At 38.4% G+C, this 17,804-nt stretch overlaps 1 protein-coding gene and 1 long non-coding RNA gene across 4 annotated transcripts in view; one reads left to right on the plus strand and one right to left on the minus strand.

Annotated features, from left to right (window-relative positions):
- Positions 1–372: 372 nt before the first annotated feature.
- Positions 373–7,326, minus strand: LOC146438052 (radial spoke head protein 4 homolog A-like). The gene is made up of 6 exons (XM_085058307.1): positions 6,599–7,326; positions 5,813–6,110; positions 3,898–4,647; positions 2,586–2,736; positions 1,619–1,736; positions 373–943 (listed from the first exon to the last, which is right to left on the minus strand). The coding sequence occupies exons 1-6, from the start codon at positions 6,829–6,831 to the stop codon at positions 724–726; spliced, it is 1,770 nt and encodes a 589-aa protein (XP_084914433.1). The 5' UTR covers positions 6,832–7,326; the 3' UTR covers positions 373–723.
- Positions 7,327–10,225: 2,899 nt separating this feature from the next.
- The window catches only part of LOC146438053 (uncharacterized), a 119,619-nt gene continuing 112,040 nt past the window's right edge, over positions 10,226–17,804 (plus strand). For all 3 annotated transcript variants that reach the window (XR_014851647.1, XR_014851648.1, XR_014851649.1), the window contains exon 1: positions 10,226–10,373. This is a non-coding gene — a long non-coding RNA (uncharacterized LOC146438053). The remainder of the gene's footprint in view (positions 10,374–17,804) is intronic.

Below are 17,804 nucleotides of genomic sequence, written 5' to 3' on the forward strand. Positions count from 1 at the left end.
ACACATGCTTAGACCTCATAGATAAGAATTTTTTTTTTTCCTTCAGGAGGAACTTCCATGTGAGTATTTATTGTCTTTGTACATGGCATGTGTAAAAGATTGTGGTGAAATGTGGATGTCAGTTGACACTGGCAGGCAACTGGAGCAACCACAAAACCATGGCAAAGAGTAACATTATTTCAGTACCTCACTAAGCTGTTCCTACATCATGGAATTATGTGGAGAGGGGCCCAAAACTAAGCACAGGATGGGAGCTGCAGTCCACCAGTGCCAGTGATGAGCAGTATCATTACCATGCACTCAGCCAGTACCTCAATAAGCTGCCTACTGGATCTGAATAGTATGCTTTCACACATAAAACTGACACTGTCATGTGACTTTAAAAATTTTATTTATTTAAGTAAAATGTATATATGTATTGAAGTGAGGGTGAGAAAAACAAGTGTGAACATTTGGTGGATGGTAGTTCTTAGGTCAAAGCAGTATCATTTTAGGAAGCAAACTATTTTTGCATAGTCAAACAAACAGAAAAAGGCTTCATGCCAGTGCAGGTGGGTTTGAGGGTGGGGAAGGAGAGTAAGATAGATGCAAAGAAAAGCCTACAGAAATCAAAAAAAAGGAATGCTCCAAGTGCATTTCTTTTCAGGTCAGCAAATATATGACTACATTTTGAAAATGCTGTTCATGTTCAAACTTCTAAAACAATCTGTTTTCTTCCATATTTTACCCATTCTCCCCTTCGTCACCTTCCGCTTCGTCAGCACCAGCCAGAGCTTCTTCCTGTGCAGTCTTGAAAGCCATTTCCTCTTCCACAGTGGGGTCTACTGTCTCAGTGATTTCTGGCCCAGTAGGGTATTCTTCTTGCGTTGGCTGGGGCAGCGCGGGAGTGTGGCTTTCTGGACTATATTTGTGACCCCAGCCAAAGTAGATGTTATCAAAGTTCCTGAGAAAGGGAAATGAAAGATCACACATTCATCCCCTGACAAAATATTAGCAGAGACACTGTCAGGCATCCTTACTCTGCTGCACAAAAAGTCACTGTGCTGCTGATACCCTACGGCAGAAGAATTTTAAAGATGGCACCTCTTTTTAACTGCCCTCATGGTCATTAACACATCTTCTTTTTAAAATGAAGTGTCACTGCACTGCACTGCAATAGATTCCAACTTCACATGGGTAACAATGGGTAATATTCTGAAACCAACTCCAGTGCTCTTTTAAAAGCACATGGAGGTAATGACTGTGTAGTGGAAATACACATGGAGGTAATAACCATGTGCAGTGGAAACAAACAAACATTAAAACCACAGAATGTGGCTGGTTTTATAAAAAGTCCCACAGACACGAGAATATGGGTTTTAAATCAAGGACTGTGCTCAAATACTAACTGGGCATTTACATCCATTAACTTTATGCCAGTCTTACCAATGATTATTTGTTTTCAGTGTTAAATACATATTTACTGTTGCTGTGCATATTCAAGTGGCTTTCTGAATCAGTCTCTGGAATAGCTAGAAATCAGTCAACAAATTAATAATAAAGCAACTCTATGTGCATTAGAGAGGCACCTGTGAGTAGCACATACAGTCACTGTTGTAACCATGTCAGCTAGACTCACCTGCCAGATGCAAAGGCATAAGCTCCAGGCCATCGGTTAGACTGCAGGATTGCAACAGAATACTGGGGGATCAGGTCTGTAGAAGCCTGAGCTGTCCAAGCAGGGATGTTTTTCATTCCTGGAGACAGCCAAACACACACTATCTATGAATAAATGGACTTAACGAGCCTCTACAAAATATTTTTTAGACTGAGCTACAAGACTTCCACAGAATTCAAGCAAGGTTTATATTAAGTTGCATGACAGAAGAGCCAGAAGTCAGAAACAGTAAGTGTAGGCACTATTTTCAAACAAGTAGTTTGGATGTATGGGTAGGTAGCACAAGAATGCTGATAGAACCCCACATACAGAAAAGATCATGCACCTAAATTCAGTCACATTCAACCCTGGTTCTTTTGTCAAGGACTTCTTATCACTTATGGATAAATTATATAGTTATATTTCACCTTGATTAAAGAATGGAGAGTAGGAAAATAATCTAATATTGATGAAATCAAATATCCAAGCTTCCTTATTTCCATGATTTGCCACAGTGATATGCTAAAAGATCTAACTTCTTACAGAAATAATGTATATCAGTGCATGTGTGTACATATTAATTATTCTATTTATTTATACATGCACACACACTTTTCTTTTTTACTAAAAAGATGAGATAAAAATAGCTGAATGTATTTCATGTAGTGAGCTGTTTTGAAATTGCAATAACCTGACAAGTCTAAGTTATTTTTTCCTTTTAATCTCAACAAGATGGTTACCTAGTAAGCCTAATTGTTTCAGTTTTAATGTCAATACTGTTAATCATTTTGCTTTTGATTGATTTTGTAAAAGAATGTGTTTATCCTACAGAGGCAAACTCCAAGAAGCTCCAAGAAGTGTCAGAGTTCTATAACTTCAAATATTTACTGCTAAATGACAACATTCCTAGTGGCTCTCTATCAAAAACTTCATATTCCATGAAGAATACCTTCATCTTCAGAGATTAGAGTAAGAAGGGGTGGTCCTGTTTCTTCCTGTTGCCCTTCTGCCTCATCCTCTTTGTCTTCATCCTCTTCATCATCTTCATCTTCCTCTTCATTTTCCTCTAATTTTTGAGGATTAATCCAAACACAGCGACCCTATAATTGATGTGGAAAAGTAATAAATACATGTAACAGTCATTGAAAGAATGCAGGTTAAAATTAGTTCAAACAATTGGCTCAGACACACAGTTAAGGGATGAGGACAAGAAAAATATGTATTCCATAACTGGTATATTTTTAACAGAATATTGTATCCTCTTGGTGGAATGTTCCCCTCATTCTTTCCTCATCCCTGCTTAGTAATGGAGAATAACCTTATACCTCTATCATCAGCTCTTTGTCATTTTGTATTCTTCAGTTCCTGGCTAGTTTGGCTTTTATCCTTGCTAGATAACCAGTTACTACAAACTGTGGACTTTACCCCTTCTTTCTAAAATATGCCTTGCTATTTAGCTACTAGTCAGAGAAACATAACAGAACATTCTTAAGATTCTAATGCATAAAAAAATTTTTTTACAACTATTGTTTTGCTGGTAGTAAGTTTAAACCTTATTTCCTAAGGTTTATTTGCTGTTATTTACATTTGCTGTTTTCCATTTGCTGTTATTTTACACTAGCCTTCCTGAATTGGTAGACTAGCCATCAAACCATCCAGCAATGAAAATCAAATGAGTACTACCTCTTTCTAGCACTAGTCTGATAGCACATGCTTTTAAGCTTTTTCATTTGCATAATTCACAGCAGAAAGTATGAAACAAAAAATAAACCAGAAGAAAACACCAAGTAATTTCCATTTAGCATACACCCGTAAGCTGTCTGTGTCTTAGCATCCTACCCAAGAAAAGAAAATTTTAAACATTTTTGTCAAGGAAGGATCTCAAAGCAGAAAACCTAATACAGAAGATTGCACAAAATGATTGTTATCGATCAGGTCCTAACTCCATACTGTTATTTAAAGACAGGCTTCAATCTCAAGAACACATCACTGGAAAAAGTACTAAACCTAGAACATTTCTAAATATATGTATATACATAAAAATATATGGTATATGTAAATATGTGCAAGATATCTACATATTATATACCATACAAAATGTATGTTTTATGGGTAAGATATTTAGGTATTATATGTGATATAAAATATATTTTCTGTATAAAAATCTTTAAGTCCAATACTGTTTCTCATGAATACTTTTCATGTGCAGGTGAGGAGGGTCAATGGTATACAAGGTCCATGTGAGCTCTACTGGCACATACCTGCTGTAGAATGCCCTTTATATGGTGTGCCCACATGGTGAGGGAATCCACCATTTCAGCCACAGGAGAAGGCTCAAAATCAGGGTTTTCTTCATATGTATCTCCTTCTTCTTCTTCTTCGTCGTCCTCGTTTCCAAAGTGGTAAAATCCAGTGGGAGAGACATGGGTTCCAGCTGAGATCCGAGCTATCTGTGCACGCAGGTAATTGGCCTCGTTTCCAGGAAAAGGAGGAAAGCTCTCAACAGGAGCATCCAGCCGACCAGTGAAGAACTTCTTGATTTTCCTGGCGCACACGATCTGGGCTGGTGTCACTGGAGGCAACTTCACCCAGGGTTCACCTGGCTCATTACAGACAAAGTAGGCATATTTATTAGCCCCAGTCCCATTTTCTTCTTTTGGGATCTCAGGTGGGGGTTTATAGGTGGACTTTGGTGGTTCAGGTTCTTTTTCTTTCTCCTCCTCTTCTTCTTCACCCTCATGCATCTCTTTCTCTCCTTCTTCAATAGCTTCTTTTCCTTCCTCTCCTGCTTCCTCCTCCTGTAGCCCTTCACGTAACTCTACTTCAGCTATAATATAGTTCATTTCCAGGCCCAAAATTTTGCCCCAGAAGCGACAGGTCTGGATTGGCTGGACATTAATTAGGTTTTGAAGGGAAAGGAAGATGTAATAGGATTCATCGCTGTTCAGGCCAATTCCAGCCTGTTCAAAATAAAAGGCTGTTTCCATCACATTTTGTAGAAAGGGCTGCGCCTAGGAAAGAAGATTCAAAGTTAGAGCTAAAGAATAGTATAATTATATATTTTAAAAATTAAACATGTTATCTACTGAACAGTATACTTCACTTTCCTGTAGTGCCACTCGTTATCTCAAAGTACTTTGCAGACGTTCATTCACTACTTTTTGTACTACTATTTAGAAAAATTGAAAGTATCTTTTAGTGGTAAAGAAGTGAACACAGATGAATTGCAGCTTTTAGAACACAGGAATTCAAAATTCAAACTCCTAATTACTGCAACATAAGGAAAGTCAGGATTCTTACACAAGACTTTCAAAGGATTCAGTGCTAGGGTGCTAGGGCATGTCAGCTAAGAGGCCTTGATGCCTGCAAACAGTGACACTGTGTTACCTCATGTGTACTTTGCATTGGTTATTCATTTGAATATTTACTGGTATCTTCATATGAAAATCAACATCTTGTTGATTGATTTCCCTTGGTTATTATAATTCTCATTTATATTCTTATAATTCTCATTTATATTCTTATAATTCTCATTATAAGAATTCCAATTTTTCCTTGGGTACAAATGCTTCTGCATATAATCAACTGAATAATGAAAAATCCTGTTTTAAGAAGTGGCTTTTCAATTGTATTAGTTCTTCATTAAAACCATATTTTGTTTCAGTTGGAGAAGGACAGACTGGAACCACAGCTGGAACTCAAAGGATCACAAAATTCTGCATTCTCTATTTTACAGTACTAGCTGTGCACAATATTGTCTAACTGGTATCAAGAATTATGGACACTTTAGGGAAAGGAATGTCCCTTTTATGTAAAGAAAAGAAACTTGGATGCAATATTCCGGGCCAAACTGGAACCTGGGAGATGTTATAAGCCTTACTTTCTGTTTGTCACCTTTAGAACATCCATGATTTCAAAGGCTCAGGATATCAGATTTACTATATTAAAAAATCTCCACTAAGTAGCCAGGTGGTTTTTTTTTCTGCAGAACTAGACAAGGGACCAGCTCAGCTGTGAAGAAGGCACATGGTACTGTGACTGCAATTATTTATATGGTCATGAGAGGTAGCACTACAGAAGACACCACAACTTTCTCCCTTCCTCCTTTCCCATTCTTACCATCCACCCACCCCTTCCCTGGTATATATGGTATGTTTCACTCCAACTATAACTCACCATCTCTTCTTCTCCTCCTCCTCCTCCTCCCCCTCCTCCTCCTCCTCTTCCTCCTCCTCCTCCTCCTCCTCCTCCTCCTCCTTCTTCTTCTTCTTCTTCTTCTTTTGCGTCTTCCCTGACAAACAAAGCTTTACACTTTTCTGCAGCGTCAAGTGTTGGAAGAATCAGATGTTCGTCTCGAAGGGTGTCCATTTTTTCCTGAAACTTCACATTCTTGCTGATACTTTCAATTATGTCAACTGCATTTGCAGGCTGTTCATCCAGGATCTTTGTTAGTGTACTAACAAGATGATCATATCTGGCATACAAATATAAATATTTCTGGCTTATTATACAAAAGTCTTAGAGTTTTATGCTTTTAGTAACAAAAGTAAAGGCTAATCATCTGGAGCTTTGGAGAAATCATTGGAATAGTGAGAAGAAAAGGGATAATGGAGTGTTAAGGGAAATTAGACTTAAAACAAGTCTGATTATACTTAGGAGCAGTGCCATCTTCCATTTCTGGTATATACCCCATCTATCTACGAGCCAAAGCTAAATTTAAACTTACTCTTTATCAAATTAGTTTCTTTTTGAACTCTCTATAAAATTCCACTGTGAATTTTGGTTCTGAAAGATGTTGGACACATGCAAGTATTACTAGTGATGAAATATTGCATAATGTGTAACATCATCCTATTCTACATATACCTCCTTTTCTTAACATAACTTTGCCCTTTCACTAACTACCTTTCTCTCCACTCATACTCCCTACCCTTTTTGATTGTGATCCCTTTTCAGACTTACAAGTTCAGGCCAGATGTCGTGCTAGTCTTCACTAGATAGTCTTTTGCACTCTGGATTGCCAGCATGCGGGCTTCGGGATCGGGTATCTCATCCTCATACGGGCTGTATCCTGGGTGATCAAGACCATAACCCGGTTCGTGTGGCTGATAAGGGCCATGCCCGCCTTCATAGGCATCCTGTGGGTAGGGACTTTCTGGTTCCTGTGAAGGGTCTAGCCCTGGTGACGGATCCATGCTGTGCCTGCCCCCTGTGCCGGCTGGGAGCCTTGATGGGAGCCTTGATGGGAGCCTTGTCCCGGCTGGTGTTTAGCTGTGGCACCTGCCGCTGGCCAGCGAGGCGTTCAGCCGCGCTCTGGAACCGGCACGGCGCTTGTCCCGGTGCACAGCTCGGGCCGACACTTCCCCTTTGACCCTCTGCTTGGCGGAGCTCCTGGTGCGGCTGAGACACGCTTTTGCTCAGTCCCTGTGGCCGCTCAGACCCTCGCCTTATCTCCCGCTATCCCCAGGCAGGCGGTCCCGGTTCCGACGGCTGAGGATGTCAGCATGCGGCTGCCCGGGGTCCCGCTGATCCCCCACAGTCGGGGCTGTGGCCGGAGCACAGGCGGCCTCGCTGCTGCCCTTGCCGCGGGCCAGCCTGGCGGGGGCCCGCTGGGGGCTCGCTGGGGGCTCGCTGGGGACTCGCTGGAGCCCGGGGTGCGGCCCGGCCCGGCCCGGCCCGGCCCGGCCCGGGGACAGCGCGGCCCTCAGCGGCGGCGGGCGGAGCGTCGCCGTGGGAACGCGGCCGGGACGCTGGGAGCGCAACCGCAGGGCAGGACAAGAGCAGTGACCGCCCGAGCGACCTCTCCTCTTCCCAGAGGGGCTTGTAAACCCCACTTTCTTGCTTTCTTTCTTACTCTCACTGGGTCACGGTGAGAGGGAAGTGTTCGAGGCCGGGCTGGACGGCGCCCTGAGCCACCTGGGCTAGGGAGTGGCGTCCCTCTCGTGGCAGCAGGTGACACGTAGGTGATGTTCAGTCCGATCCAAACCAGTCCATGTGTGAAAATCATAAATGCTGTTAATGCTTTTCCGTGAACTTTTGTGGTAAAAGAATCTTTCAGACATCTGCTGAGAGCAGAAGAGTGGGTCTTCTAAAGTTTAATCTTTAAAAAGACGTTAATTTGCCTTCTTTGCTCTCATACACATTTTAGTGGCAATATGTAGTTCATAAAGTACAAAGCTTTTTTCTTTTAAGAGAAGAAAAATACTTTAAAATCTGATATTTTCTTGAAAATATTCTATTCACAGATCCAATGGGGAAAAACTCCAAGCTGATGTAAGTTAAGCTGGAATGAAGGTGCTTGCATTGAAAGCAGTTTTGTCACACAGTGCTATCACTGTTAATCAGAGAATTATAAAACCTGCTGAGTTGGAAGCAACCCATGAAGATCACTAAGTCCAATTCCTGCACAAGACTCCTCAGGAATCACGCCATGTCCCTGAGAGCATTGTCCAAATGCTTCATGAACTCAGCAGATTCAGTGCTGTGACCACTTCCCTGGGGAGCCTATTCCAATGTCCAACGACCCTCTGAATCCACCCTCTGATCCAAAGAAACCTTTTCTTGATATTTGACCTAAACCTTCCTCAACTCAGCTTCATGCTGTTTGCTCGAGTCCTATCACAGGTCGAGAAAGTGAAGAATTAAAGAGACAGCCATAATGTGAGTAACTTTGGTTTGCAACAGTATTCAAACACTAAATTGTTTAAAGATTTGGTTTTATTTGCCATTATCCTACTCTGATTTCACTGGTAAAGGATTCAGTCTGTTTCTCCAAGTTGAGTCTTTTTTGCCTGTGACAGCAATAGGTGAATGATCTTCCTGCTCTGATCTTAACCTGTTGTGGTTTTTGTCCCTTCTCCAGTTTAAAAGAGGGAGTGATAGAAAATCGACTTTGGTGGTCACCTGGCACCCAGCCAGGGTAAAACCATTACAGTGCTATAAAAATCTCAGCAAAATGCCTTATTAAAGTTACAAGTTGTGTTAAATAAAGTAGTGCAATACCTGAACTGTAAAATATACTACTCTGTCATTGGTGGATCAGCTAATGTAACTTTTAAAAGGTGTGGTTTATTTTGGATGTTTATTAGAAGCAACTAGGAAAAAAAAAACATCAGACTCCATAAAATATGGCAAACTTCTGTCAAGTTCCAAGGGAGTAAATGGTAGAAGTATCATTGAGGAATCTGACCCATTCTGAAAGAGCAGCAGAACACCCTTGCCACATCCTTAACAGGTGGAGCATTTATACGTAGAACTAAAAAGTTTCTGCCTTGTGTTCGTGTGATTCCAACAAGTAAGACATTATCATAAAAAATGTTAGCTATGCTGGGTTTCTGCTTGTAGAGGGTTTTTTAATTGATCTTTGCAAGGAACGTGTCTAGGTTCGTTTTGCAGAACTTACACTTTAACTGCAGAGGGCGATACAGTACTTGCAAATTATTTGTGGATTCCTTTTCATTTGATTTCCATGTCTCATATTTGGAGGGAAAGCTTGTTTAGCAATTCACTTCTATTAAAACTGTGTGGAATTAGGTTACCTTTCTACTTGTGATGTTGAGTGAAGTAGCTGCTCAAGAAAGGGCAACTGCTTTGTCTTTTCAATTTTATTCAGCAAAGAAGGAAAACTGGGGCACCTATATTGCAGTTGTGTAAGTTAGGACACGTAAAATGTGTAAGGGCTCAGGACAAAGAATACATCAGTGCAGAAGGATGTTTCAGCAAGGTGCTGTGATAGTCTTTTTTTGATACAGAAAAGTAGAAACTGGGTGTGTGCCATATTGCAGCATAATCACACTCTGAGGATCATTGTCAGTAGCATGGGTTAATTAGCTGAACAGTAACTGAAGTATTAATGTTTTCCCCTTCAAAACGAGATATGTTAATGGTTGGTATTGTTTCTGCTGTGGCCAGGTAGCCATGGTTTCTTATTCTATGGAATCAATTCTGCTTTTCACTAGCTAGTGGGTTTTTTTGTTGTTTTTGTTTGGTTGGTTGGTTTTTTGTTTTGTTTTTTGTTTGTTTGGGTGGGGTTTTTGTTGTTTTGGTTTGGGTTTGAGGGGTTTTTGTTTGGTTGGTTTGTTTTTTTTTGGTGGTGTTTTGGTTTGGTTTTTTTGGCTGAACTCCTGCCTGTTACTGGCTTTGAAATGGAGATTCAAAGATATAAAATGTTGCACATAGAACTGGACATCTGTTGCATTGTTTTACAGTTTCATTTGTGAATTTTGTACATGTGAATTTTGCACTGGCAAGGGAATGACAGGCAATGTGAATAAAGCTGCCCTTTTCAGCTGATAATTCTTCTGTTCTCTGTTGATTTCTTTGCAAATAAGTATTGAATTGGAAAGCCCAGATTCTGGTCCCAGGTGTGTCTTCCTAGAAGAATGCCTTCATCTCGAGGCTAGTTAGTAACACCTGTAACTACTCAGGTGAAGCTGGTCTTTCCTGTGTAGCTGGCAGGGCATATTTAACTTAATTCCAGCCTATACAATAGGAACCATCTGTTGTTGCTTTCTACTCAGAGATTGTTCCATCAAACAGCTGCCAGGTGTGCTGGCAGCTCACTTTAAGAGGAGGAGGTAAGTAGTAGATTCATGTTGGATTTCCTATAGCATAGGAATGGTCAAGACTCAAGAGCCTGAGAGTCTGAAGATTATCTTTAGCTTTTTCTTCACACTGTGTTTATGAATGAAATACTTATGCTTGCTCTGGCTGCTTCCAAATGACTTCAAGAGGAAAGGTACTTGAGAAGTGCAGATTTTGTCGTGTTACCTTTGTTAATTGTTAAAATACTCTTAACTGCATAACTACTTCTTAATCTTCTTTTTATGTTCAGTTCAGAAGCCAGGGACATTCATTTGTCCCGCAGTTCTAAAAAGCCTTCATGCAATTTCTATGGTTGTTTAAACATAAAACAAGTGCTTTAGCTGTCTGATGTAGTTTTGTCATTTATTCCTTTTTTTTGAACCAAAGAGAATCAAAATGTATTTCTGCATCACTTTCAGGATATAGTTTTCTGTCTGATTGAAATTCCTCTTTGTATGTCACTTCTGATAGTAATTTCCTGCTAAATATCTAAGGAAGTTCTTGTATATATAAGAGTAAATATTATTCTTTAAATTTTAAGTGTTTATTTTGTAGAGAGGAATAGATAGTCATACAAGTTCTCCATAAAATATGGCAGACTTTTTTCTGTTGGTTCCAAGGTTTTCACTTAGACCCTACTGCAGGCATGCCTCTTTCTTCTTCCATAGGGCTTGATTCTTTCCTTTTCTTTTGATTGTATGCTGAAGTCAAACTATATTCCTAAGGTGGTCATAGACATTAGATTAGCACTGGTAGTCTGAGATGCTTTTCTATGTGAGGCACTGTTATGGGGAAGCTGAGAGACCATCATCCTTCTGTGGGGGGCTGATAGAAAATGCATATGGTGCTCTGGAGAAAATAATAATGATTTTTGGAGATCTAGTTCTGGCTTTTGCTCTTATTGAAGTCAGCAGGAGCTTTGCTGCTGACTTGTGTGACAGTGAGATGAAAGTCCTTTGTCATTTCATTTTCATGTTTTGACATAGGCGAGGATATGTGCTGGGAGACAAACTGATTTTAATTCTGACTTATGGTGGAGAGTTTCTGTGGTTAAGGCTGAGTGCGACTTTGCATCCTGATGTGTGAATTCAGTATATTACATTCCCAAAGTTCAGAAAATAACCATGAGTTACAGGTAATGATGCAGTGGCAGCAGCGTCATTGGACCAGTAAAGTTTCAAGGGGGTAAAATTTTTTTTATCACCTAGTAATCTGAGTTCTAAAGCTTTGTTTTAAACTATGCTTTTGTTCAAACTATGTTATTACAGTGACATGGTGAGGATTTTTGTTAGGAGAAGTGCAGGAAATTGAAGCTGATAGATTTTTAGACTCTGGAACGTAATGCCTTTGTGTATGTGATTTCTGTTACTGAAGGTGATGGTATTTCTCTGGCTTTGGTCATTGTGTAACTGACTAAAAATTGCACTGGACAGCATGATTAGTGCTTCCTGGGTGCTGTATCTGTAATTTATAATAATTTTTGTTTATGTTGATATGTTTTATGGTGGGTATTGATATTTTTGAGGAGAAAGCCTAATTTTCTGGCAAAGAGAATGTATCAGTTGTGCATCTTTTAAGTAAATGCTGGGTTTAAGCAGTGCCAGCTGAGGTACTTTGTGCTGGTGCTCAGAACTCTCCATTTCCCTACAAGTCTCTTAGATCACAACTGCAGATTTTGGAGCTGTGTGGTGTGACACTTTATAGGGTGGGATACAAGGCAGAGTGACTCTTGCTAGCACATTAGAAATATCATATGGAGTTCAAATGGGCCTGTTTTGGATCCATGTAGGTCCAGCTCAGCTTCTGTTCCATGTGTTTGTTGACTGGTGCACAGAGAAATCTGAATGTCTGTGTGGGATGGGGTCTTCTCTAGGAAAGTTCTGACTGCATAGTTGTGTGTTTCAGTACTATTCTCATCAAATGAACCGATTTCAGTGGTTCATGTTGAAGACACACAATTTTTTTCCTCAGAGCAGTATAGATCTTGATAATTGTTGTGTTGTAGCAGTGGAAAATGGGACTATTGGAGTTTAGGCTCTTTGCTGCAGCAGTGTTACCAGGCAGCAGTGGTGTAGTGGAATTAGCTTCAAATAACCCTCCTCTGCTTGGTCTGTTTGAATGCTTGTGAAACCTTAATAGGCTTGTTTTCTCCTTGCTGTGCCTGTAAATTTATCCTTTGTGGGGGAATGGGTTAGGGTTAGGCAAGGGGAGGTTTTGTTCATTGCGGAAATTCTTGGCTATTTTGTTTGAGTGAAGAGTCAATTAAATGACAGGTAAAACGGAGTAATGATTCATTGTCATTACTAAAAGGAAGTTTCACTTTTTACTCTGCGGATCTGGAACTTTTGCTGTATTTCTGAGAGATAGCTTCCATATTTATTAGATACTGCATTCAATTTACAATGATTATATATAAAGGTTTTATTCTTACATGAAGCTAAGCAAGTGCAGTTACTTCAAGATGATTAAAGATTTCATTCAGTTCTTATTTTGCTTTTCTCTAGCTGTGTGTGTCATAGCACTTCTCATTGTACAGAGAATGGATTCTTTTATTTTTCCCCTGCTATGGTAAGCCCTGTAGTCTGCAGCAGCTATGTAAAACTGATTGTATAATGATACAGCAGTACTTTACCGAAACTATCTAAAACATGAGGAAACATAGGACACTTTCCCCTTTCAAATGGTTAGGAGAAGGACTTTCCAAGCATATTCTTTGCTATTTATCAAATACTTATAAAATGAATATTCTAAAATCAAAATACTTCAGGAGTGTAGATGGAATTGTTTCCATTAGAAACTGGAAATGGCTAGGGGGTTTTGTGGTACTTAGGGATATACAGAAGAGGTTTAAGTAGTTCACTAACATTAGTCATACATGTATATTCAACCTAATTCTTTACAGGAGGGGCTTGCCATGTTAGACTCAATGAATATGAAATTCTACTCAAATATCCATTTTTATATTGCAGTCCTGTCAGGAAATTAATGCAATTGAATATGACTTTTAAAAAATACAACTTTTCCAGGCCATGTTTTTTTTCTCAACACCACTCAATCAAGTTGTCCTATAGTATGGTGTTTTGACTGTATGATATGTAATAATTGGCATGTTTAAGGATAGCTGTGTACTCAAAATAGTGTGTTTAATTGTATTCACTGAGTTAATAATGCAATTGCATTCTTAATTTGAAGTAATACTTAAAGTGTAGCAGGGAAGCAAACCTATGAAGTTCACTTTCATTTCCAATAAGGAGAAATCCATGTTTCTCCTTGAGATTTCATGAAATGACCTTAGATCAATTATTTTCTCTGGAAATAATTTCTGTAAGTTCAAACACTCTTTCATTGTAAATTTGATGTCTATGTTCAGTATCCATTGTTGCAGTTAATTTAGTCCCATTTTCTTTTTTCCAGACATTTAGAGCTTCCTGTAAACAACCTTTTCCTAGTAACAAACATGCTCACTTGAAAACTAATTTTGTTTTCTTCTTTCTTTTTGTTTTTATTATGTTGGATAGAGCTTTTATTTTCAGTTAGTTATTTAGTCTCCATGTCCTTTTTCTCCTCTACGAAAAGCACAAGAAAAACAAAGCAAAAATTTGCATCAGCAATCAAAATACTGTATTTAGGGGAAGTAAACTGGAGTACCTATGAAGTGTCTCAGAGATATGTTTCTCCTTATTTTCTATTAACAATTCTGCAACATCTTGACTTTCCATCCTGTTTTACATATAAATAAGTTTTCCATAGGAAATATACTATGATTTTAGATAGTAGAATAGATTCTATTAGTCTGTATTTTTCTTGCAAAATATTTATATAACCATTCTAAACAATCTTACCTGCCTTTGAAACTTGCTTCCATCTATGATTTCTTAATGAAAACAGCTTCTTTAGCTGTCAGTGTTAATAAATGTTCAAAACAATCATATTAAACCATAATTTTTTTGCATTCCTTTGTCAAAATATGAAAAATGATTCTGTCCCTGTAAGGAAATATAAGGACATCTTAAAAGGTGCCCTAAAGTATGTAAAACTTTGGGGCTATAACATTTTACTTACAGCTGTCTAGAGTGAGATTGAGAACTCCATGATGCTTAGAGTTAACATACATGGGGTAAAATGTTCGCAATTTAAAAAGACATTACAATCAATGCATTGAGCAAGGATTGCTTAAGTGAATGATGTGGGAGTTTTGTCATCATATGCTATAAATGAAGCATCTCTTCAGGCTTTAGTCTTTCTTTTATAAGACCCCTTTCTTATAATGGAAAGGGGTCACAATGGAAAGGAATCGGCTTTACAGTTTTTAAATTTATGATATTTCACAGAAGGACATCCTAAGTTCATGCATTAACCCCCCCCAACTTTTTGCACAGATATAAATAAGTGTGAAGCAATAAGAATAATGCTTCAAGTTTAAAAGAGAAAAAAAACCCAACCAAGCCTCTTCTTTTCGTGGTGATGTATTTACAGATGAAAATAAATCATAACAGGAAAACCTTCTGCTGTCTTAACATGCCTGCTACCTATGTTCCGTTTCCACTCTTCTTGACAACTCATGGTAGTTGGTGCTTTAGGTTGAGATTATTATTAATTAATACTGCTTGGTGTTGTGAGGTACTGCTTTATAAGCTGCTTTGAAACAACCATCAGAACCTTGGTGTATAGGTTTAGACGGTTTGTTATCTGTGTTCAAAAGAATATCACGGCTGAGGACTTCTGAGTTAACAGGCTTTATTATGCACTGTTTGACTCTAAATTTGCTTACCCAGCGCCTGATCACACAGAATATTAATATTATTCTTTCTGCGGAGAATAAAATAGCATCCTGTTGGTTTCATTACCAGGTTTGTGAATGCTCTACCTGTTTTAAGAGCCACTTCTTTAGCCTGAGATCTTAGAGCCTCAAAGTTGCTTTTAGCATGTAATCCAGAGTTTGAAACTTATTTGAATGAAGTATAGATTTGGTATTGATCTCTGCATGATTACTGAGCAATTCTTGATGTGTATTCTTAATCAGCCTTTCACTCTGTGTATAAAATAATTTTGTGATCAGAAATTTAACTTTTGATAATTAAGCAGTAATAAAACTGAATTATTGCAAAATTGTGCTCTCAAAAAAAATTGGGTTCAGCTTTAAATTGTGGAGTTCATGTTGCCTTTCTCTTCATTGCTTAATGCTGAAGTATGACAAAAATGGGGGAGGAAAGGCTTCTGAGTAGAAGTATTAATACTTTGAATTTTACATCTCTTAAGATTAACATTTTACAGGCTTTTTGTCTGTATCAATCAGACTGTATTATGAGAAACATGGAAATCTAAATATAATGGGAATCAAGACACGGTAATGGTTAAACTTGCTATGTATCCTATTTTTGGGAAGCAGTGTAGTTTCTGAAATTCTGGATCTCTTCCAGAAGTTGTATTTCTTTCCCAAGCCTTACCCATTCCTTTTTTTAGTTGTGGTCCTAGGCTTTTTTTTTTAAAGATTCTTCTGTTGACCTAGGTGTATCTTCCATCTGCAGCTGATGTACTGTTCATTTCCTCTAAACATGTGCTGTGAATTCATTTACCTACAGCTATCTTCCATTCCATCTCTTCCTCCTGACTGTGGAACTCTCTTCAGGGACTCTGCGAGCTCATAACTTAGGGTCTATGAGTTCTATATAAATGAACACATTCACCTGGGGTGAAGGGGGAGAAGAATGGAAGTTTAATAAATAATTTCCTGCTAGGGAGAACTCAGTTACTGGACTATGGCATTTCTCCTCTCTTATCTCCTCCTGAAATTAGTGCAGTAAGGTCACAAATTAGCTTTTGCCCTGATTTGAGATTTTTGGTTCAGTGTTAACAGAAAAATCATTCAGAAAGCTTGCCCATTTTTATTCTAGTTAAATTATACAGAAGTTACTGCCTGAATCACGGGAAAAAGAGAAGAGCACTTTTTAGCAAAAATCTGTTAAATCAGTAGATTCACAAGAGTAAAAAATAAGAAGGAAACATTAGTTTCCTTACGGTCATTTCATGTGTTGCCTCTGAACACATATAAGATCTGATGTTCAAACAGTCCTTCAACCTCTCTTGAAATGCCACAACTAATTTTTCTCCATTATTTTAAATGTATTTATGTAAACATCAGTTAAGCTCCCTCCTGCCTCAATTAAATGTGTTTAACAAGTAATCAATCTGAATTAACAGCAGGAGACTTCATGCCATTCATATATTTATAACAGATGTGTTCAGATAATTCTGTGGATGTATTTGGCAATGAAGGGAATCTGCTATGATTCACCAGTTTCCTGGGAGAAGACTTGGGGCACACATAATCTTAATTAAGCATTGCTGCTTTAGGCTTCTGACACTTAGGATGAAGTTAAATAATAGTTCATTAGTTTCTGAGTATCAAATACTTGTGTTAATGGAACTTTTACATCTCATCTATGAAGAAGGGCCTTTGAAAGGAAAATCTTGAAAGAATTTTCTGCTAATACCTTTAGGGAAAGAGTGGAAACATTTTAACAATGCATAGTAAATTATTTGATTCCCAAGACTCAAACCCCACAAATCAGCTGCTTGGAAGTATTCAATTTTCATTTAATATACACAGGAGTAAATATAACAGGGATTAGCTGTATGTGAGAATGTTTACTTGTTATGGATTTAATGTCAGCCTTTATTTAATTTTTTATATACTGTTTTTATTTATTCTAGATTTTTAGCCAATTACAATGAAGTCATGAGTGGACTGTGAGGACAAACCTTGTAATCACTGTTTTGTGTTTCCCTTAAACTGGGCACTGCTCATTTGCCTAATGTGAGGAAGTAACAGAGTAGCAAATCTTGTGCTTTATTTACATGGGAGATTCGAATCCCTAAACAGAGTGAAGCCCTGTAGAGGATTAACTCTAGCTGTAGAATTAAAGGTGTGGGCTGATTCTGCTGTGACTGAATGAGTTTTGTAACTTGAAAGCTAATCTAAAACCAAAGTAATGTTTTCTGTCCTTCACTGACTTGTAAATAGTGCACACCAGGGCAGCATTTGCTCACTGTCTGGTTTGATGGTCACAGATATTGATGCTGTAAAAATCTCACCAGTGGACAGTTCACTCAATCTCTTGGAAAAAGCAGAAAAGATTTCTTTACATTACTTGAGACCTAGATATTTATGGCATATTATCTATATGCCATCTGATGAGACACAGGTGAGAAACAAAATAAGGAGAGAAAGATCTCATTGGTGGTGGTGTTTGTAATGAAAGATTTCACTATTTAAATATTTTATTCTTTTCCAACAAGATGAATTGCAGAAATTAGAGACATTTTTTGGGAGATGTACTTCTGAACTTCATATAGAGGGCAGTTATGAAAATTCTAGCTTTTGGAGAGCTACAAGAACAAACGTTGTTTCTCAGGTGGCTCTGTGTGCAAAAGGAGCTCTTATCCTTTTGCTATTAAGTAATTGCATCTTGAGATTACAAGTGTATTTGCTTTTTTTTTTTTTTTTTGCTAATGTGCAAGCAGACAGGAACACCAGCTCACATTTTACTTGTAGAAGGCAGGGATTCATTCTTGCAACAGCTGC

The sequence above is a fragment of the Lichenostomus cassidix genome, chromosome 4 (assembly GCF_008360975.1).
Source record: "Lichenostomus cassidix isolate B80296 chromosome 4, HeHo_3.0, whole genome shotgun sequence".
NCBI lineage: Eukaryota > Metazoa > Chordata > Aves > Passeriformes > Meliphagidae > Lichenostomus > Lichenostomus cassidix.